Source organism: Rhinolophus sinicus, linkage group LG07 (genome assembly GCF_036562045.2).
Source record: "Rhinolophus sinicus isolate RSC01 linkage group LG07, ASM3656204v1, whole genome shotgun sequence".
Taxonomy (NCBI): Eukaryota; Metazoa; Chordata; class Mammalia; order Chiroptera; family Rhinolophidae; genus Rhinolophus; species Rhinolophus sinicus.
Window position 1 is genome coordinate 71809029 of NC_133757.1, and position 23113 is coordinate 71832141.

Below are 23113 nucleotides of genomic sequence, written 5' to 3' on the forward strand. Positions count from 1 at the left end.
AGCTCCTGAGGGAAGCCCCGGGTCAAAGCATAAAATCATCTGACTTATGTTTTCAAAATAGCACTTTTTAGACTATTGGGAGAAAGAATGAAAGCAGGAAAACCAGAGAGGAAGCTCCCTTGGCATCTACTATTTTACAATTTTAATAATAATTAATACTTCTTAAGTTCTTAATTGACTTTCTTAAATGTATCATTTTATAAAAGAAGCCAAGGATAACAGGCATCGTAGTAAATGAAGGGTTAACTAATTAAGTATTTAGTTAACAGGAAAGTATTGACGGCCTCTGCAATTTTAATGCAGGTAATTATACAGTCAATCACCACAGCCTACAAGCATCGGCTTGCTTCCTAATTCAGTGTGAATTGTTCCTATTGACCTATAAATGTCATTATCCAAAAATTAAATAATTTACGAGTATACACTCATTTTTTAAGAGGGCACCTAAAAAAGTAGACAGAGGAAACAGACAGGATGTTGAATTCGTACTTTGGTTACACTTACTCGCTGTTAGGGATTAATACAGTAATTGATTTCAATCAGGGGCTGGCAAACTTTTTCTATAAAGGGCCAGAGGATATTTTTCACTCCATGGGCCATAGAGTCTGTCACGATTACTCTGTCACTATTTCTAGAAAGTCAGTATGGATGGTAAATAAGGAATGAGTGTGGCTGTCTTCATGCCCTTCAGAGCCTTACTGGAGCATGGGGCAAAGGAAAAAAGTCAGCAATACTGAATTTGTCTTTATTTAAAATTTTGACATTTAAAAAATGTTTTCATATTTTGCTTATAGTGGATTTTTTGGCATTTATTTTGATTTTTAAAAATACTGCATTAAAATATTATTTATCTCAACGGTTGAGTGTTTTTTGGCCCCACCCTCCTTAAATTTGTGCCCAAGGTGAGTATCTCACTTGCCTCACCCTAGTCCCAGCCCTAGAGCTGTTCCAAAAAAGCTTTATGTATGGGCACTGAAATTTGGTTTTCATGCAATTTTCATGCATCACACAATATTCTTTTGATGTTTTTTCAACCACTTGAAAATGCAAATAATATTCTCAGCTTATAGGACTTACACAAAAACAGGCATCATGCCAGATTTGGCCCCCAGGGTGTATTTTGCTGACCTCTGGGTTAGAAAGCCGTTTAGGAAGCATGTCTTATTCATCTTTATATTTGCAGAAAAATACCTGCTATCAAGTGGGCACTAAAAGGACTCTGAACAAATTAGTTCTATTGTCTCCTTTCTGAAACCCCTGCTAAGGTTGCTTCTCGTTCTTTGCTCACCCCCAGGTCCCAAAACGCAGCAGCACACATGAGAACATGACTACGTATAGAGAGATTTTTAAGGTTGATCTTATGACTCAACAGGAGAGGTGGCACTTACAAGAGCTAAACTATGAAAGAATATGCCTTCTTTAATATAACACTGGGAAATACAATCAGAATGTGATACTGAACTTGTAATTTTTAATTGCGGTAAAACATATATAACATAAATTTACCACTGACCATTTTTAAGTGTACAGTCACACTGTTTGGCAACCATCGCCACCATCCACCTCCAGAACTTCTTTCATCTTGCAAAACTTAAACTCTATCCCCACTAAAGAACAACTCACTAGCCCCTGGCACCATCATCTACTTCCTGTCTCTATGGAGTTGACTACTCTAGGGTCCTCCTGCGAGTGGAATCACACAGTATTTTTCCCTTTGTGACTGGATTATTTCACTTAACATAATGTCTTCAAGGTTCATCTATGTTGTAGAATGTGTCAGTATCTCCTTCCTTTTTAAAGGTTGAATACTATTCCATTGTCTGGCTGGACCGCACTGTGTTTATCCATCATCTGTCAGTGGACACTTGGGTCGCTTCCACCTTTTTGCCATTGTGAATAATGCTGCTGCGAACATGGGTGTGCAAGTATCTGTTTAAGTCTTACGACACCTAGAAGTGAACTGCAGGATCATATGGTTATTAATTCTACGTTTAATTTTTTGAGGAACCGCCAGACTGTTTTCCACAGCAGGTGCACCACTTTATATTCCCACGGGTGGTGCACAAGGGTTCCAACTTCTCCACGTCATTGCCAACACTGTTCTTTTCTCCTCTTTGGTTTTAATGATAGCCATTCCTAATGATATAAACTGCATCTCCCTGTGGTTTGGATATGTATTTCTTAATGACTAATGATGTTGAGCATCTCTTCATGTGCTCATTGGCCATTTGTATATCTTCTTTGGAGAAATGTCTATACAAATATTTGCCTATTGCTTAATTGAGTTGTTTGTTTCTTTGTTGTTTAGTTGTAGGAGTTCTCCATATATTCTGGATATTAACCCTTTATCAGATCTATACTCTGCAAACATTTTTTCCCATCCCATGGGTTCCCTTTTCATTCTGTTGACAGTGTCCTATGATGCACAAAAATTTTTAACTTTCATGAAGTCCAATTTATCTATTTTTTCTTTTGTTGACTCTGCTTTTGGTGTCATAGCCAAGGAATCACTGCTGACTCCAATGTCGTGAAGATTTCCCCCTATGTTTTCTTCAAGGAGGTTTATAGTTTTAGCTCTGATTATACATTGCGGTCTTTGATCCATTTTGAGCTCATCTTTGTATACGGTGTAAGACAAGGGTCCAACTTCACTCCACTGCATGTGGGTGTCCAGTTTCCCAATATCATCTGTTGAAAGACTGTCCTTTCCCCATTGAATGGTCTTGGCACCCTTGTTGGAGTAAAATATTATAAACAAGTAATTAAAGGTAAGTAACAATACACGAAGATCTAATCTTGCCAGAAGGGGCACTGAAAAGTGAATTTGTGAAAGCAGCTGACATAAATGACATGAATTCTACTTTTCCCCTCCAGTGGTAATGGCCACTGTACGTAACTTATTCCTGTTTTCAGTGGTGACTCCTTCCTATTAGCATCAAAGGGAATGTGTGCAGCTGACTCACACCATTCTACAGAGATACAAACATCATACAAGGACCCTGTTTAAGACAAAGCATTAGGTTTTCACCTAGTTTTTGCCCTTCTATTTTTAAAAACCTAGAGACTACTTGGAAAGTGGTTTAAACTCTGCAATTTTTCTGTTCAAATGTCTATAGCAGGATCCTATAACTGGGTCTGTGGATTCACGTGGGTGTACTTCTGAGTCTGTGAACCTGAACTTGAACATGAAATTCAAGGGGGGGGGGGTGCATGTGTCTATGCCTGCTCTTCTGGGAAGAAATTCCCAACTTTTAGGAGACTCTGAAAGAGGTCTGGACTGAAGAATGGTTAAGAAACACTGGGCTATAGTGCTATATTTTTGTAGGGATCTATTTTTAACTTAAGTTCACAAATTCAAGGATTCCAGTTTAGATGAGCCTCATTGTATCATCCAGGCCAGGTCAGTAAGCTTTAGAAGAAAGTGACACAATTAATTCATTTCCTGGAGGAAGGGTGCAATGGCAGCAGTGGACACCAGTCACACATGGCAGAGATGTGAGGCCAGGCAGACAGTCACAGGAGTGGAGTGGAGGCACACCCCGTCTCTAGTGGGAAGCCACCGTCCAAAGGCTTCTTTCCCACACCCCATGATTAGGAACTCAAACAGTTCAGGAAGGGATTATGCTGGTAATTAGCTATACCTTCAATGACCACCTCGGTGATAATTCACATACAGGCCACCAAGCCCAGGAATGCCGCAGATTTAAAGAAACCTGAGAGAGAAACATCTGCCAGTGGGGAGAAGGGAGAGGTCATGGTTTTTTCTTAAAAAATCCAGCTACAACAAACGATTTTGAAGTCACCGAGAATTCATTTCAAGTGGGGTTTTACCTCTATAAGAAAAAGACTGAAATGTGGAAGGAGTTCACTTTTTTGATCTCTAAACACTGATTTTTTTCTTCATGGATTAGCCAGTGAACATTTGTACTTCTTATGTGTCACTGCTACAGTGTGCTCCCACATGAAGCCAACTGGTTACAGATGTTGGTTTTCCCACACGGGAGCCTGTCTCCTTGCACCATCTGGAGCAGTAATTCATTTCTGAAATCACTGCTGGTGCCATGATTTGCACACCAAATTCCAGAGCTGGTACAACCTGCCCAGAGAAAGTGACAGACACCCGGAGCTGACTGTTGGTGAGCCGGGGACCACCTTCCCACCCCGGAGTGTTGGTCTAAACCTTACCCAGGTCTCAGGGGCGTGAAAGACAAAGAGGAAAGCCATGGAGTGGAAGGCCAGAGTGAGCAGAACAAAAATTCTGCCAGGGGCACAGGCTTACAGACATAAAAAGGCAAGGGGATTTCAGCCTGCGAGATGCATGTGGCCAGATGCAAACTCTTCTTCAATCACAGCAAACAAGAGAATAAAGTAAATTTCATTCCTCTTGCCCTTAACGGACGTGAAAATAATGTAAAGCGCTACTGAAGATTCCAAGGGGTTTCATAAACCTCTAAATCAGCACGGTATTCAACACGTGATGTTGTGCCAGGTACTAGTCACATGGCCAGTGTGTTCGACCAGCACTCAGCAAGCTCATTCTGTAAAGGCCCCAACAGCAATTATTTTAGACTTTATGGGTCAGACGGTCTCTGTTGAGACTACTCAACTCCTCCACTGCAGGACACCAGCCACCACAGATGACATGTAGACAAATAAGCGTGAGCATGTGCCAATAAAACTTTATTGATGGACACTCAGATGTGAATTTCATATAATTTCATGTGTTCCAAAACATTATTCTTTCATTGATTCTTTTTTAACTATTTAACATTGCAAAAAAAATTCTTAGCTCTTGGTCGTACAAAATCAAGCGGTGGGATGGATTCAGCCCATGCACTAGTTTGTGGACGCCATCCTAGATTCAAATGTATGATATCGCTAAACTAGAGTCCTAAAATAATTATGGAGAAATAAACAGACAGCTATTAAACAGCCCATATAATTACAGTTGACCCTTCGTATCTGCAGGTTTCATATCCACAGACTCAACCAACCATGGATCAGAAATATTTGAAGGAGAAAAAAAATCCCAGAAGGTTCCAAAAAGCAAAACTTGAATTTGCCACGCATGGAGCACTGCGCTGAGTCCACAAGAATAAAATGATGTGTGGGCAGCCTTAATGCAAATACAGGTTATATACAAATTCATCACTTTATATAAGGGACTTCAACATCCGAGAATTTTGGTGTCCATGGGGGTCCTGGAACCAGTCTCCTTTGGCTACTGAGGGAGAACTGTACAAAGAACATTCTAGAAATCTCCGTGTCCAGAGGGTCAAGGACACTCTGAGGGTGAGGACTGACATCCCTGCCATGTCTCCCTACTGCAGAGGAGGATGCAGGATTTCAGGAACTGTCTGAAAAAGGGGTGCCCACAGACCAGAGCTGGAGCCATGTCACAAGGGAGAGAGAGAGAAGACAGCCCTCACGTCCTATTGATTCTTACCCTCCCTTCCCTCCGCCCCCCACATAGCTGTGCTGTGTATGCCATGCACCTTCCTGATTCAGCATCTTTGGACATTTTACAGAGAAAGAGAAACTTGTGGATCCAAGAAAATTGTAAAAGATGACACCTTTGGATAGATACCTCTCTAGAGAAGACACACAGGTGGCCAAGAAGCACATGCAAAGATATTCAACATCATTAGTCGTTTGGAAAATGAAATGAAAAACTACAACAAGATGCCACTTCACACCTACTAGGACGGCTATAATAAAAACAAGGGAAAATAACAAGTGTTGGTGAGCATGTAGAGAAATTGGAGCCCTCCTATGCGGCTGGTGAGAAGGAAACATGGGGCAGCTGCCATGGGAAACATTTGGCAGTCATGGAGTTACCATGTGACCCGGCGATTCCACTCTAGGTATCTACCCAAGAGAAAGGAAAATCTATGTTCACGCAAAAACTTGTCCACAAGTGTTCATGGCAGCATTACTTATACTAGCCAAAAAGGAGAAACACCCCAAATGTCTATCAACAGATGAATGGATAAACAAATTGTGGTGTATACACACTGGACTATTATTCAGCCATAAAAAAGAATGCAGTGCTGACACAGACAACAACATGGGTGGACTTCAACACATGCTCAGTGGAAGAGGCCAGTTGCCAAAGGCCACGTACTATATGATTCCATTGATAGGAAATGTCCAGAACAGGAGAATCCATAGAGACAGAAAGTATAGATTAGTGGTTGCTGGGAGTTGAAGGAGGGGCATGGGGAGTGACTGCTAATGGGCACAGGCTTTGTTTGGGGCAATGGAAATGTTCTAGAACTAGATAATGGTGACAGTTGCATAACATTTTAGATATCCTATAAAACACTGAATATACTTTTAAATGGTGAATTTTATGTTATGCAAATCATTATGCAAAAAAAGACGATACAACAAGCATTGGCAAATGCCAGACAAGAAGAAAAACAGATGATATATAACCTAAAATGCTTCCTATATTCCTTACCTTGGAAGAAGTGAAACGTGACATTGATGGAAATAATAAAGGAGTTAGGCCAGAACTTACAAGGTCAAAATTCTTTTTAACATCTTCAGAAACAAATTTTGTTAACAAACAAAACACCCCTTACACACTATCCCTGAGACTTTCTGTTTGAAAACTTCCAGTGATGGGGGTGGGGGGGCAGGTGTAAGGAAGGTAAGGAAGTCTGTTTTAGAAATGCCCACACATTTGGTTAGACATGTCCCGGAAATAGAACCCACCAAGGACAATGAATGAGAAATGAACAGCTAGAGGCAGGCATTTCACCATCAGCAATTTGAAACCAGAATATGTTCTAGTTCGGGAGTCGCCAGAATTGTAGACTTTCTGGCTCAAGCCCTAAGTGAACATTACCACTGCAGAATAAAGAAGCAGGCAGTTTCTAGAAGATTCTACATTCGTGAAGCACTAAGAAGGAAAACTAGATTAGGTTAGTGTTTCAGAAGTCTTAAAGGATGCTAAAAAGAAAAATGTGATCCTTTGAATTTAAAGAGGGAGAAAAGTTCAGCTTAAGGACAGATGACTTTAGGTCATCGGAATTCTGGTTTTAAATTATTTAAGAGAAAGGATCTACACTGTAACAAGAAGGCATCTATGTGAGAGACAAAGGTTCGAGAACAGGATCAAGAGATGGCATGAGGGGGCTCCCTACTCGAGCTGGGGACAGCAGACACTGCAACCGGAGCTCGGGTCCCTTAGCTGGCATATGGAGGAAAATGACCCTATTTGGCAGGTTATGGACAGAGAGTGGCCAGATGTTGCATGCTGAACTGCCGGACAGGTTTTCTGGGAAGACAGCGGAATGAATGTTTTGGTGGAGTAGCAAGGTAGCAGAGTCGAGAGCCATATATCAACGCGAATTGAACGGGGTAGGAAATGCCATTGCTATGTGAGGATAGGCTCAGAGTCAAGGCAACAAGCTTGTACTTGTGTGGGCACAAACCGGCCGAGGGGCCGAGGCTGAGTCAGCCGTATATGGGCTGTGAAACAGGCAGAGCAGAGTTGTCAGGGTACAAGTAGGGGCTGGTCCATGGACACGACACAGGGGGTCCAAGAACCTGCAAACCCACAGGCAGAATCCGATGGATGCGTTTCTCATGCATTTTCTGGGGGGAAGAACGCACGTTTTCACCAGGTGTCGAAAGGTGTGACTCGCTATTCTATGAGTGAGACTGGGAGTTAAAGGTAAAAGACTGGCATATGCTAACAGTCCCATGGCACGGGTGGGAGTGGGAGGAGGTGGCAGCAGCTGGTCATGCTGGAGATGGTGTGGGTGCATCTAAGGACACGGATGGACAGTAACCCTCACTGCAGGCACAGAATGTGAGTGTGAGTGAGAGATCCAACACAGAGGCAACTCTCCTTCCGGGAACTTGCAAACATCTCATACACACGCAGATATGTTTGGATAAGGCGGTTGATAAAAGTGAAAAAGGATCAACGAAATGCCCTTCAATAAGGAGCTATTTAATGACCTCAGGGGTGGAACCTCATGCAGTTACATAGAGACAATGAAGTGGACATATGAATAGTGGTAAGAAAAGATGTGGACTTGAGCAGGTTGCAGGAAAGTGGGTGGAATATGATCATTTTTATACCAAAAAAAAATTACTCAGCCATGAAAAGGAGTGAAGCGCTGACACTCGCTACAATGGGACGGACCTTGAACACACGGTGCCCATGAGAGAAGCCAGACACACAGGCCACACAGTGTGTGATTCCACTTACGGGAAATGTCCAGAATAGGCATGTGCACAGAGACAGGAAGTGGGTTCGTGGTTGCCAGGGGCTGGGGGAGGGGGTAGGGACTGACTGCTGATGGGGGCAGCGTGCCTTTTTGGGGTGATGGAATATTCTGGAACTAGATAGTGGTGATGGTTGTATCACCTTGTGAATACACTAAAAACCGCTAAATTGTACACTTTAAAAGGGTGAATTTTATGACATGTGAATTATATCTCAACTGAAAAGATAATAAAGTATCAGTGTGTATATTTTATCTGCATTCAACATATTCTAAAGATTCCAGAGATCTTTACTAGTGGTGAGAGGGGCGGGAGGAGAAAGTCAGAGGCTCTTTTTTCCCTTTATATTTTTTGATACTGCAGTATTTGGAGTTGTTCCAATGAAAAGACGACTCCCGTGATGTAAAGAGGAAGTAAACAGATGCACCGGGCCGCCCAGAAAGATCCCAAAGTTCTGAAATGGTCACTGTGGCATTCTGGGATCAAACTGCTCAGGGGCCCAGAGTGCAAAGTCCAATCGGGATCGCTTTAGAAAATGGAAAACATTTGAGTCAGGGGGACCTGTGCTACTCACACCCTGTGAGTGACCTCCAACTGCAGTGGCTGTGCGGTACCTGCACACCAGTAAGTAGCTCAAATAGTGCCGGTGTTCTTACAAGAATAGGGACAACGGAAAAGTCATGCCTGTCTGCATTTTAACACTTTATCTGTGCTGTCCAACTCAGTGGTGCCGGCCCCCCATGTGGCTGGTCCAAACGAAGACGTGCTGTGCGTGTAAAATACACACAGGACTTCAAAGTCCTAGCAGACCAAAAAGAATGTGAAATCGCTCAATAAAATTTTTTTCATATGGATTCCGTGTTAAAATAACAATGTTTTGGATATATTGGATTAAATAAAATATGTTATACAAATTAATTTCACCCATCTGTTTTCACTTTTAAAAATATGGCTACTGGGAAATTTTAAATTACACAGGCAGCTCACATTATGTTTCTATTGGACAATCGTGACCTAGGAGAGTCCTAGAATAAATCAAACTGTGAATTCACAACTATCTTACCAGGCTCTATTTTACTAGAAAGTCAGGGACATGGTTTTTAGAGCTGGGTAAGGTCTCAATCTAATAAGAACTCGAGTCAATTCAACAAATAATTACTCTATTTGTTGTCCCACAAAGACAGTTAGACATGGTCTCTGTCATCAAGGGTTTTACATTGTGTGAGAGAAAAGGAGACACAAATAACTCCTTATGTGGCAAAGGTGACAGGTGCAGAATCGAGGTGGAACATGGTACCATGAACCATAAGATAGGGAATCTGGGAAGGCACCATCCTGGACAGGCAGGATCTTGGGGTGGGTGGTGGGGACAGAGAGAATGAACTAATTGAAGAGCAGGAGCTGGCACCATCAGGGGTGTGTGTGTGTGTGTGTGTGTGTTTGTGATTGGGGGTGGCAAGAGAAGGGCAAAGCTGGTTGGTACAGAGGGCCTGGGTTAGGGGCTCTCTGGGAAAACAGGCTGGGCCACTCAGAGAAAGGCTGCGAATCCCGGGGAACCCCTGGACTCCATCCTATAGGGCAGAGGTCAGTTAACCATGGCCCACGGGCCACGTCTGGCCTAGTTTGCCACCTGGTTGTGTATGGCCCACAAGCTGGGAATGGCTTTTACATTTTTGAATGGTTAAGAAAAATCAGTCAAAATATTCTGTGACACATGAAAATTATATGAAATTCACATTTCAGTTCCCATAAATAAAGTTTTATTGGCACAGGGCCACAGCCATTCATGCACGTGTTGTCATCAGCACAGTTGAGTAGTTGTAGTAGAGACCGTCTGGCCGGGAAAGACTAAAATATTTACTATCTGGTCCTTTATAGAGAATGTTTGCCAAACCCAAACCACCCCACCCCATCCCCTCCCCCCGACCACTACCCCACTTCCTTGGAATATTAAAACATTCTTCAGGCTTTTTTTGCCCAAATAAAATAATGGCACTTTTGCCTATTTTTAGAAAAATATGCAATAAATATGTTTCTCAAATTAAAAACAATTTGCCCTACAAAGATTCCTTAAACCCTTGGTACAGGTTCCCTCTTCTCTGTTGGTGAACAGCAGTGAGCAACAAAACAAATTCTCTGCAATTTTTGCAGAATTTGGGAAACCCTGGAGGAGCCCATCATGCCTGATTCAACAGCAGTTTATTCCACTATCATAGTTTATGATTTAATCGTTTTATTAATAAAAACATGATGAGTTCGCATGACCTAATTAAATGCCCTGGTATTCCGGAGTGTTCCACAAAGACGTCATGTGTCACCCCCCGGGCCCCCTCCCTCAACAGCTTAAGACCACTGTTGAAGGCAATGGAAACATCAAAGATTCATAAAGAGAAGGCAGAACGACGGCTCTGAGCCATACCCTTCCTGCAAGGGGAGAACCCCAAGGTTACGCCCACAGTCCTGAATAGAGGATCTGAACCAGAACAGCACATGCGGAGATGGGACAGACAGGATCAACACAGGCGACTTCTGGGTAGCGAGACCTATGGGAACTGGGGAGCAGTGGTTTATGGGGTGAAGGAGGGAGGACCTAACAGTGGCTACAGCTGAGAGCTGCTCTCCCCACCACACACCTGCTGTATTTAATTCCCTATATACAGTTCCCCACCTTTCTCGAAAAACCCTCCTTCCTTGGTCTGAAGCAGAAGCGGAACAAGCCTTTGTCAGAACTGCTGGGCCCGGCCCTTCCCACTCGGTGGAGAAGACAGTCTCTATTTACCCTTGAGACTCGTCGGGTCCACGTAAGACATTTTCACAGGAGCTTACTAATCACAGCCAATTGACCTTATGTTTCCACATTCAAATATCTCCAGTTCCTTCAAAGGAATCCCTACAGCACTGGACAGTCTTACATGGCTCAGAGACAGTGACTGGCTCCATAAATGATGGCACACATCATTCTAGATAAGAGCTGTGTAACAAGGCAACCGGACACACAATGATCTCAGTTTCTACTGGGAAACAACAGGGAACTTTACTACCCGTGAAGTTCATCTTAGCTTGTCTAACTGGTTTCTATTTTGACTGACATTGCCTCTATTCCCAATAAGAGTCATGACGGTTTAATTAGAAATCGGGGCTCACTGGAGGAACTTCAGAAATGGGGCTTTCCCTAGCCTTTGCAGTGCAGTGGTGCTTGGCTAATACGAACATTTCTAAAGAGCAAAGGGAAAGAGGTCAAGGGGAGATGAGCTTCCCTCAGAGCCTACCCCACACAAGTCCACCAGGACCCCCCAGGCCAGGACCTTGAACCAGCGTCTCCTTACTCTCCTTACGGGAGAGGCTCCTGAGCTGGGGAATAGCACTGGGGAAATGGATCTTTCAGGAAGGGAGCCAGGATGAGAAACATTTACCTACAAAGTGAGTAAATTTTACACAACTCTGTTGATCCTCTGTAACGACTTTCTGCAGCACTGTGGGCTTTCAAAACCTTTCACCAATTACAAAAGCTAAGGTTCTAAATACTGACAAGTTGCCCTATCACTTTGCAAAAAGAATTTGTTCACTCAACAAATTTCAAGTGCCATGTTTTGTTGATGAAACGATTCTAATAGACACAACTATACTTGTTTCAAATCTTTTTAACAGTGAAATCTTGGCAAAGTTCCAAAGCAAAACAAATATGAATCAAGCTGTTGTAACTGGCTCAGACACAGAATCAGGCATTTAATATTCTCCCCTGTGTCCACGGATCCTGGCAAGGGGACCCCGCAGCAGTTTGGTTACGAGACTTCATCTCAGACCCCTGTGCTTTCTGGAAAAGAACTTGATGTGCAATTTTGGCCAAAAGGGAAGTCAATTAACAGTAGAGGACTTTGATTAAAATTTCTTTTGGGATTTGGTAAAGGAAAATTACGTATTTGAAAGGGATGGAATGTTAATCTAGACTGAATCAAAACCATGGGGTTTTTAAGGCTATCAGGTCTCAGGAAAGGGTTTCATGATTTTTGCTTTTCGCTAAAACCAAAGGCTGCCATTACTGGCCGTGGGCTGCACCCTCTGGAGAGCACTCTGGTTGGCGTTCTATTCAGTCGTGTATTACATATTTAGCCCTGTGGGAAGTGTGGTATCCCTGCCCTCGAGGAGCTTACAATTCATAACAAGAAATAAGAGACATAAATCACTAGGGTAAGTCCACGTAGACTTGCGATGCTACATCTTCAGGATGTGCCAACTCAGGAGTCACTGCCACCTCTGGCTGATTAGTCGCACGGTCCCTACCTAGGAGGTGATTCAGACCCCCAGGGGGCATTTGGCCATGTCTGGAGACATAGTTATTGTTCCAACTTGGGGGGTGCTACTGGAAGGTGAAGGTCGGGGATGCCGCTCAACACCCCACAGGGCCCAGGACGGCCTCCCGCCCCTCCCCCCACCAAGACTGTTCTGGTCCCAAATGTCAATAGTGCTGAGGAGAAACCCCGCCCCAGTCTTACATTTGCCCACTCAGCTCGCCAACTAAAGTCTCAAGGCTCCATGGCCAGAGCGCACTGGAGAAGGGTTTTCAGAGAAGAGTAGGACTGTCATCGGTAGCAACGACATTCCAGAGAGAGGGGAGACAAGAGTATAAGGCCTGTTTAGGGGATGGCAAGCCCATTCGGAAAAGTAATGAAAGCCGAGGCAATGGAAAGGAAGATGGAGCAGGAAGGAGACAAGCCTTCAACACTGAGCTAAGTACAATGTGGTTACAAAAAAGGGGAGGGGCCAGTCCATCCCTTTGGCTAACAAAGCAGGTAAAGGTGTCCATCCCTTCCTCCTCCAGGAGAGACGAGGTGAGGTGGGTGGGAGATGAAGAGATAAGTAAGAATCCTGAAGCGAAGCAAGCCCCATCTATGCAGCACATGGAAGTGATACGGGGAGCACTACTTAGTGCTGAGCTGAGGCTGGGGAAATATTGCTCCTAGGACAGGAGAGCAAGGCTGGGCCCCTTGCTGGGAGGACAAAGGACTCTGGCTGCCACTGGGGCTACAATAAAGAGAGAAGCTAGGCTTGTGCAGACCCCACAAAAGGGAGGCGGGAGCAGCTTCCAACCCAGTCTGGATGTGGGGGAACCACCTGGTTACCTTGTGGCCACTTGTAACTCCACCATCCTGCAGTTTCTTAAATTAAATAACTGCTAACTGGTGACTCTTTTCTGTTGCCCCCTGGGGTCTCCCCAGTGATCACAGCCCAGTGGATGAATACGCCCAGTTGTGACCTAAGGCCAGCAATGAACCAAGTCACATGGGGTTTCCAGAAATAATTTCTACTTACTCCTGGTTGTATAACCATACCATGATTTACACGATTGACAAGCTCCTAAAATAATACACCCAGTTTATACTTTAACATCAGATCTGAATGTCAGTGGCCAATTGCTGTTAACAATTTTAAAATTTTCTAGCATCTTCTCTCCTCTTAACTTTCCACATGGTGATAGATTAATACACTTAATTATTCGACTAATTATAAGCTCCTCATCTGTTTGAGATTTGGGGCCCATAAATATTTGCTAAATAGATGGAAGCCCCAGAGAGCAACTCACATCAAGAAGTCCCTAATAAAGTGAATTCTAGAAAATGAAGAATTCTTTGAAAAATCGAAAGCACATCCTCTAAGCTGTTTTTTGTGTGTCTGCAGTTCCAATCCTATTTCTTCTCAAAGCGGGCTACATGTGCCTGTACATATGCTGAGAAGAATAGCAGAGGTGGGAACGCGCTGCCTGTTTTCTTTGGGTTCTCCCTGGCCTGGGTGGGGCTGGAACATATTTGTGGGCTTCTCATTTTTTTTGGACACTGCTTCCAAGGCCTTACCCCACGGGTCACCTTTTGGATAAAAACGTATCCTGGAAACACAGCGCCATTTCTAAAAAATAAAGTTTGCATTTTTTAAATGTAAGCATAATGAAGTGCTGTTGTGACTTTAGGAATGGACTTTGATATCATTGATTTCAACACATTTCTGGGGGGACAGGCGCTTGTGAGCCAAGCCTTCTGCCTTCTGCCTTTCTGTGGGGACTCGTCCTTCTCCCTCCTTCCCATGGGACTGCTCCCCGTCTAATCGTTCTGGCCCATCAGGCCTCACGCTTCCTGTACAGTCCCTGAGTTACTTCCCCTTTGCCTACAGAGCCCATTTCCACTTTCTCCTTCCACCTAAGAATCCCTTCAGGATCTCCTCTGTCCAGCATGGCCAAAAGGTGGCCCATCGAGGGATGAATGGATAAACATAGTGGTTCATCCAGACAATGAAAGATTACTCAGCCTTAAAAAGGAAGGACATTCTGACACCTGCTACAACGTGGATGAACCCTGAAGGCATGATGCTCAGTGACATAAGCCAGACACAGAAGGACAAATACTGTGTGCTTCCCCTTATACGAGGTCCCAAGAAGAGTCAGATTCATAGAGACAGAGAGTAGATGGTGGTGCCAGGGGCTGGGGCAGGAGGGTAGGGGGTTACTATTTAATGGGGACAGAGTGTCAGTTTGGGAAGATGAGAAAGTTCTGGAGATGATGGTGGGGACAGCTGTATGACAGTGTGAATGTACTTAATACCACTAAACTGTGTGCTTTAAATGGCTAAAATAGTAAATTTTATGTTTCAAAATTTTATATTTTACCATAGTTTAAAACAACCCACTTTCCTGTGATTTTTCATTGGTTTCCTGCTCCTTAAATGTTGACAGCCCTGCCCTTGGCCTTATCTGCTCACTCCCCACCCTCTCCTTGGGTGATCTCATCCATTTTCATGACTAAAATGACCAACTGTACTCTGACAGCTCCTAGACTCTGACCTCCAACCTGGCCTGCCCCCTCAGCTCCAGACCCCGAAATCCAGCTACCTACTGGGAAATGACCCCATTCAGATGTCCCAAGATGTCTAAAGCTGGCCAAGCCCACAAATGAATTCATGACTTCCCCGCCCAAAAGCAGCTTCTCCCCGGTCCCTGACTCACTGAAGTGACATGCCACCTGATTCTCGGACACCTGGGAATTGCTCTTGGCTCCTCCTGCCCACTGTCCCACAGCAAGTCACCAGGTCCCTGAAGCCCCTGAGAGCCCCATGGCTGTTTCCAGCACCCCCCAGCTGGGGCTGTGAGGCAGGCCCTTGTCACCTTTTGCCTGGACTATGGCAACAGGAATACTCCACTGCCAACCTCCAGACACCAAGCGTTCTGCCGCATCCTCTGTGCTCTCATTCACTGGGCCATCCACTGACATCCAGCATAGCCCTTTTCTGAAGCTGCCTTCCTCTCCTAGTCGATTTTGGTCTTGGTAACCTCATAGGATAGGGCTTGACTCAGGGAGGAATGAATGAATGAATGAATGAATGAATGAATGACAAATGTCAGAGGCCCAGAAAGCAGGTCTTCCAGCAAATGACTAGATACCGTGGCTCTGACAACTGTGGGTAGAGGAGAAGTCTACCAACAATCTAATTTATACTTAGAACAGCATCCAGACTCTTCTCCATGGCCTCTGAGGCCCTCTGCCTCTCCTTTTGCTCACCAAGCATTAGACACACAACAGGCTTTCTCTGCCTTGACCGGGCCTGGCTGATTCCTCTTGCCCCAGGACCTTTGCACCTGCTGCCCCTCTTCCTGGAAGGCTCTTCCCTCTGAACTCCACAGGGCTGCTCCCTCTCTTCATTTCAGTCTCAGCTCAGCTGTCACCTCCTCTGGACACCAGTCACCCAGTTCTGAAATTCTCTTTCACACACTCACAAGCTCAAAATAACTGCAAAGATCTTAGTAGAAATAGGCTTACTGTATATAGCACATCTGGGCTTCATTGCATAGTAAATAGCACATAGTCACCACATTGGGCCATTACACGTTCTACATATTTTTAATGGCTTTATAATTTTTTTTTCCATTTTTTAAAACATGGACTATGGCAGGTCTAATCTGTTTGGATCATCCGAAATCCACTTGCTGTATGTATCATTTACAGGTCTGGGACGTCAACTATATTTTTCAGAAAGTCATAGCAATCTCAAAAATTAAAAATAAGAATAAGGAGTTGCCAGGGCATAAAACAAGGTTTTGAAACATACCAAAACCTATGTATCATCAAACAGGAATGCACTTCAGGAAAAAAGAAGTGAGGTGCAGCAAGGAGCCCGGCCAGGCTGCCTGCCCCTGAGGGCCTAACTCAAGTCCTGGCACGAGGACCAGGCCAGGTCTCACCTCCAAGTGGCTGATTTCCAGACTTCGACCAGTTGGCACGATGACAGAGAAGGGAAACCAGTTTTTAAATGTTCTCACCTGGAAGTTCTGCTTGCTGGGCTGGCCACTGGGCAAAACCCACCCAAAAGTGTCACGCTTGGGGAGTAATTTCAGAAGCATCTATAGCAAAACCAAGATGTGGGACTGCGAGTGAGTTTTTTTGTTTTGTTGTTTGCCAAGCACTTACACTTGCAGGGTGACATATTTGTACCAGTAAATTTCTACGCTAATTGAAGGGCATTTCGCACCTAAAATAGACAACTTAAGGCTCACCTGCTCAATCAAGAATGCATGACATGTTCACGCAATGTCTCCTCAGCTTCTGGTACTGGGCAGGAAACCAAAATAAAAAACAAATAATCCCAGGCCACTTCTGCTTATTTACTTACTAGTAATAATAATAATTACTCTTTGCTCAGCACCTATTATGTGGTAGGCCCTGTGCAAACCAGTTTATAGGTATTATTTCTAATACTGCAACCGTACAAGCACAATTATCTATTTCACAGATGCCAAACCTTACCTGGAGTCACTGAGCTAATAAATGGAAACAGAGACGCCACACTTTACTTCCTCTGCCAGGCCCCAAAGCCCCAATCTGCAGCACCCAGTATTACGATACGTAAGTTTTCCTTTCCTCTTCCCTCTGCCCTGTTCATCCAGTCTGAGCTGTACCGAGTCACACAGATGGTGGCATGTGCCACACAGGAGCAACTCTTAGTTTCTACATATGCTTTCCCGCAGCTGTGCAGAAAACCATTTATTTATTCACTTAACAAATATTTATCGAGGGCCTACTCAGTGCCAGAATTATTCTCAGTCCCGGGGATATAGAATTTAACAAAATACAAAGAGCTTCTTCCCCACACCGTGCTGACATTCGAAGAGGGGACAGCGATAATAAAAATATACACATAATATACAGCCCTTTAAAGAGTGATAAATGCTAAAAGCAGGGAAGGAGGCTAAGAATGCATCACTTTCGAGTGGTGGTCTGGGAAGGTGACATCTGAAAAAAGGCCTGAAGGCAGTGAGGGAGCAGCCCCTCAAATGCCTGGGCCAAGTGCTTTCAGGGCAGAGGGTTTGGGGGAACTTCCGAGTGGCTAGAGGGGATGCAGTGGAGTGAGCACAAGGGATCGTGGCTGGAGATGAGACCAGAGAAATATTGGGGTGGGGGCCAGGGTGGGGTGGGAAGAGGCTTTGGCTTCTGCTCCAAGCGAGATGGGAGTCATTGGAGGGTTCTGAGTTGAGGAATAGACCACAGTATGATCCCCAGGTTAACAGGCTGGAATCACCTAGGCCACGGGTGATGGTGGCTTGGAGCAGGGGGCTGGCAGTGGAGGTGGCCAGGCGTGCTCAGAGTCTAGGTCCCCGCCAAAGGTGAGTGGGCAGGATTTGCTGGTGACTTGAGAGCAAGAGAGGAGTGGGGGACAATGCCCAAGTGTTGGCCTGAGCAGTGGGCAGAACACAGCTGGTACTGATTGTACTAAGTGAGGATGCAGCCTGGGAAGAGCAGATTTGGGGGGACTATCTTGAGCTCAACTTGGCCACCTCACGTTTAAATGGCCTGTCAGAATCCACCTGGATATGTCTAGTGACAGCTGGCGACTTTTCTGCTAGGAAGCTCTTAGAATCCTGTCTCCTCACACATCATCTTAGCCAGCCCAAGCTGCCCGGGCACGACTTCACTCCAGACTGTACCCACTCCTTACTCCATACCCCAGCCCTTGATTCTGTGACTTCCTCTCCTAAAGTTCTCCCTCTTGTGTTTTCCTTTAAGAATTACTTTGCTGATCTTGGGGTTTACAAGAAGCGTGTAGGTAGTTTTCCGTTTTTACGCTAATTCTCAATGCATATTTCTTCCTTTCTTCCATCCATTCATTCATTCATTGGACAAATTAAGCACACTCTGTGCCAGGCATATGTCTAAGAGAACATGGCCTGTGGTGGAGCTAATTGCCATTTACATTCCAGAAAGGTCAAAATGCCCCTTTTTATAACTTAAGTCCACAATTCCTTATAATAATGCCAAAATCTAAGAGGCTCTGAAAACTGGAAGTTTTGGTAAATTTGGCATGGATTCACTTGGTGACAAAAGCTGACCTGCACCGGCACGAGGTCGGCGATGTCCTTATCTACCCCGTTTAGTGGGACTACACACACAGTTCAGCCCAGAGACACAGCTGTGTGTGCTAGGCGTGCCCGGGGCCTTTCAGACACTGGATAAGAACTTGTATGTCCCTCTCCCTGGGTTCATGAGAGTCCCCACAGCGAGACAGTTTCTCTGACAACTTCCCTTGCTTTTTAAATAGTTTCACATTTTACAAATAAGTAGGTGTGTACAGGGGGATCATTTTTTAAATAAGGGGTCAACCTGGAGTTAATTAAAAAGAGCCAAATATATTACAAGATATGGCTCCTTCAGGCCCTGGAATTTTATGAGCAAAACAACCACATGTGACTATAAAAATCCCATAAGAACATCCAAAACTTTGGCTCAATTATAATATTAAAGTTAAATTAATTAAATATTGATTAACATTAATTATAACTCGAATCTGAAACTACAAATTATATCTAAGGAATAAGAGCCAGATAATTTCCCATCATCTCCATTTCTGGTAAATGGCTCCATGCCAGCAGCTTTTCTGTGGTTGAAAGATAAATTTTAAGGTAATATATACTCTTCACCCAGAAAGCAAATATCAATTGAATTTCAAAGGACTTACTCTGTTACTTGAGGATAATTAATAACTCTGTCCCTGTCCTCCTGATTCCCCTTCTAAGTGACTCATCAGTTTATCTGGAACAAGAGAGGAATGCACGGAAGGGCTAAATAATTCAATACTGCTTTCCCTGCAGGGGCAAACCATTTCTGAATTCACTTCCAACCCAAATCAGCTGGAATATCACAGGATCACAGAACCACAGAACCAGTTAACATTTCCATCCTTTATTATGGGAAGTCTTTTTAATAAAAACTACCAAGTCCCCTCCCATATTTTATCAAGCCTGTGAGAGGACTGCTGGTCATTAAGAAAATTAAATTCCTTTTCTGGGGAGGGCTTACCATAGACTCATTTCTCTGGTCAGAGCAGGTGAGTAGCCATTTCTAACGGTAATTTAGAGTCAATTCAAGTCTTTAAATTTGAATGGGTAAGTAACCCCCCCTACGCCCCAGAGCAGAGGATAAGGGTCTTTATATAAGCAAACATATTTCAGAGCATTAAGCAAAAAGATAAAAACACGTTGACAATATGTGGTCATAAAAAACTGTTTCGTTGTTAATGTTTTGTGTTATTATTATCATTAGTATTATTTTGTTGGAGGAATCAGTTGAAACTGAGTCTTGTAGAGTTTTGATATTTTGGATTCACAGAGCTAAAGCTGATCGGGAGGGAAAAAAACTCACGAAAGTCAGCACTGACAGTTTATTGCACAAAGCAGGAAATAATTGGAGGGGGCCGTAATAAAAACAGGCAGAAGCAGGAATGAGGTCTATAGGGGAGCGCAGCCCTGGACTCCTGCGCTGCATCCTGCCCTGTCTCTCATTCCTGCGGGGCAACCAGGAGGTTAAAATTAGGACGATGAACCACCCCCGCCGCCACCGCCCGAATGGCAGGGGCAGCTCACCCCGGGAGGCCCTTGAAATAGCCAGTAGGATCTGGAAACCCAACTTTCCAAGCGCAGCAGCAAGAAAAACCCACAGGGACGCCGCCGGGAGGAAGCGCCGCGGCTTCTCCCCGAGCGAAAAGGAAAAGAATAAAGAGCTTTTTTTTTTTTTTTTGGGGGGGGGGAGGTGCTGGTGGAGTATTTAAGGGGGTGGGGTTTGGATTTAGAAACACACACACGCACTCGCACAACCGCAGGAGAAAATACCACCGAGGAGTTTGGGCCACAAGTTAGGCTCTCTAACAAAATAAGAAATTTTAAAAAAAAGAAAAGCCCTTTGGTGAAACTTTTCTCGCTTAGCGATCAGTCCAAATGCCGGAGCTGCAGGGTGCGAAGGAGCTTCCTGGGGGACGTGTAAGGACTGGCAGACCCAGGGTCGCCCAAACTCAGGAATATGGGGTTAAGAGTGAGGTAGGTGGGGGAGAGTGTCGGAGAAGCTATAAATGCAAGGATTTCAGGGGAAAGGGTGAGAAACGGGTCCCCAGGAAGCCGGATTCTCGGGGAGGTTGTGGTGAAAAGTGAGAAGGGGGAGGGGTTCTCCCCAAGACAACCGCACCGACTTTTAGTTAATGAGTAAGAAAAGGGTTCCCAGGGGTGCCCTCAAATTCAGTATGTTTGGGGGTCAAAACGAAAAGAGGGTACCCATGACACCCCAAATCCGGGAATTTGGGGTAAAGGTGAGAAGAGTTTTCGAGGCCCTCTCAATTAGAAGTTTGAGGTTAAGAGTGAGAGAAGGGTCCCAGGGGGAGCCCCAATCAGAGATTTGGGGAGTAAAAGGGAGAAGAGGGGTCCACAGGGGTCCCCAATTCAGGTAGTTTAAAGGTAAGTTTGAGAGGGGTTACCGGGGCTCCCCTAATTCCGGGATTTTCAGGTTAAGAGTGAGAGGGGGTCCCCGGGCGTCCCTAACCAGGAAGTTTTATAAAAAGTGAGACGACGGGTCCCTACCTCTCCTCGAGTTTGGTTAAAAGGAGGGAGGGGGTCTCAGGGAGCCCCTAAACTCAACCGTGCCAGCGGGGTTGGGGGTGCGAAGTTGGGTCCCGCGGGCGCGCCGTCCCGGACATTCAGGATGAACGGCGGGGGCTGTGCTGCTCACCCCCGGACCTCCCGTCTGGGGTCCCCGCCGCCCCCCGCACTTCCCGGCCGGGCCGGGCCCCGGGCGGTCGCATCGGTCACCTGGAGTTCGGGCCGGGAGTTCGGGCAGCGGCTCCCGCGGCGGCGGCGGCGGCGGCTGCTGCGTGTTGGTCCCCGTTGGTAAGTAACAGTCTCCACGGCTACAGTCTCTATGGCGGCGGCGGTGGCGGCGGCGGCCGCTCCTCCTCGCGCTCCTGCTGCCCGCCTCGCACCGCCCTCCCGCCCGCAGCGACGGGGCGGGGCGTTGTTACCGGCAACGGTTACCAGGCTCCACGCCCCACCCCTTTAACGGCCCGCCCATGCCCGCCTCCAACGGGCACGTTGAGGGCAGAGTACAAGGCCCTGCGGCGTTCTATTGGTTAAACGTGGTGCCTGTCAGAGAGGGCGTTTCCCGGCGAGGAAGAGGGCGAGGCCCGACCAATCGCAGCGAAGGAGGGCCGGGCTTGGCGGGAGGCGCGCGCGGCTTGGAGGGTTGGCGAGCGGGAGGCGCGCGGAGGCCTGAGCCTGTTGGTGTGGCTCCCGGAAGGCCGAGTTTCGGAAACCTACGGGTTTTCGTTTATTCCATAGACGACTGAGGGACGTCCAGGCACAGTGTGGGCACCGCGTCAGCAAACTCTGACCCGCCTGCTGCCTATTTTTCATGGCCCACAAGCTGAGAATTTAAAAATATATTTTACTTAAATGGTTTAAAAAAAAATCAAAAGCACTTTTTGTGGCATGTGTAAAAACACATGAAACTTTGTTTTATTTGCTTGAATCCAGTATTTTCAGCTCCTTTAAGGATTGGTAAGCTATGGCCAACTTCTGCCTTCCTGTGTTTGTAAATAAAGTTTTATTGGAACACAGCCTGTCCCATTCCTTAAAGGGCAGTGGAAGTCTGCTTTCACACTACAGGGACAGAGTTGGGTAGTGGAGAGTTTAGTAACTGCACTAAGCCTGAATGGCATAAGCAGAGGCAAAAATACTATCTGGCCTGCCACAGAAAATGTTTGCCAACCCTCTTCCCTCCCTTCACTTCCTGATGGTAGGTTCAACTATGAGTAGGACATATGCACGAAGGTCGTAATAATGAGGAAGGGAAGAAAATTTCAGGAATTCAAAATCCCTGGGGTGGAAACTCCTGTTGAAGAAACAGAAAGCAGGTCCTTGGGCGTGGCTGGAGTAGAGAAAATGGGGAGGGCAGGTGTGGGTGTAGGGTGGTGAGTCAGAGGTTGGAGGGGGTCATTCCATTTGCGGTCTCATAAGCTATGGGGAAGGGTCCTCTTCTAATCGGGAAGCCATTGGAGGGTTTTAAGCAGGGGGGAGATGTAATCCAATTTGTGATTTTGAAAGCTTACTGTGTGGAGAACAGATTGTAGGAGACAAGAAAGAGAAAGAACTGGGAGTCTGTTACAGTTCTCCTGGACTAAAAAGTATGGTGGCTTAGATAGATAAAGGACCTGATAGTGGAGGTGGACATGAGTGGGTGGATCGGAAGTACATTATGGAGAACATGCTAATGGACTGGATGCGAGCAGGTGAGAACTAAAGTTTTAGGGTGTGAGGGGAGGTGCTTTGTAGCCACCTTGTACACTCCATTCTGCTATAATTTTTGTTCTGAAAATGTGAACTTGTCCCAATATGGTGTAATTTTACAGTAGTATTTAAGTGTTTCTTAACCATTTAACATGTGTAAAACTGCTATTAAAGAAGATATCATGAGGGAGACTAGAAAATACTTTGAGATGAATGAAAATGAAACACAACATACCAAAATTTATAGGATGCAGCTAGTAGAGGAAAATGTATAGCTGTAATTACCTA

The 23113-nt window shown here is 45.2% G+C and overlaps 2 protein-coding genes across 7 annotated transcripts in view; one reads left to right on the forward strand and one right to left on the reverse strand.

Moving 5' to 3' along the window:
- The window catches only part of RFX2 (regulatory factor X2), a 93499-nt gene extending 71979 nt beyond the window's left edge, over positions 1-21520 (reverse strand). Inside the window, exon 1 of one of the 6 annotated variants that reach the window (XM_019710824.2) lies at positions 21353-21520. The gene's annotated coding sequence lies outside the window, so the exon portion shown is untranslated. The remainder of the gene's footprint in view (positions 1-21352) is intronic. The other 5 variants (XM_019710822.2, XM_074337670.1, XM_019710823.2 and 2 more) reach the window with 5 other exon arrangements.
- ACSBG2 (acyl-CoA synthetase bubblegum family member 2) overlaps positions 21246-23113 on the forward strand; it is a 55086-nt gene continuing 53218 nt past the window's right edge. Inside the window, exons 1-2 of the mRNA XM_074338705.1 lie at positions 21246-21430; positions 21540-21781. Coding sequence (XP_074194806.1) covers positions 21246-21430; positions 21540-21781 — 427 coding nt within the window. The remainder of the gene's footprint in view (positions 21431-21539; positions 21782-23113) is intronic.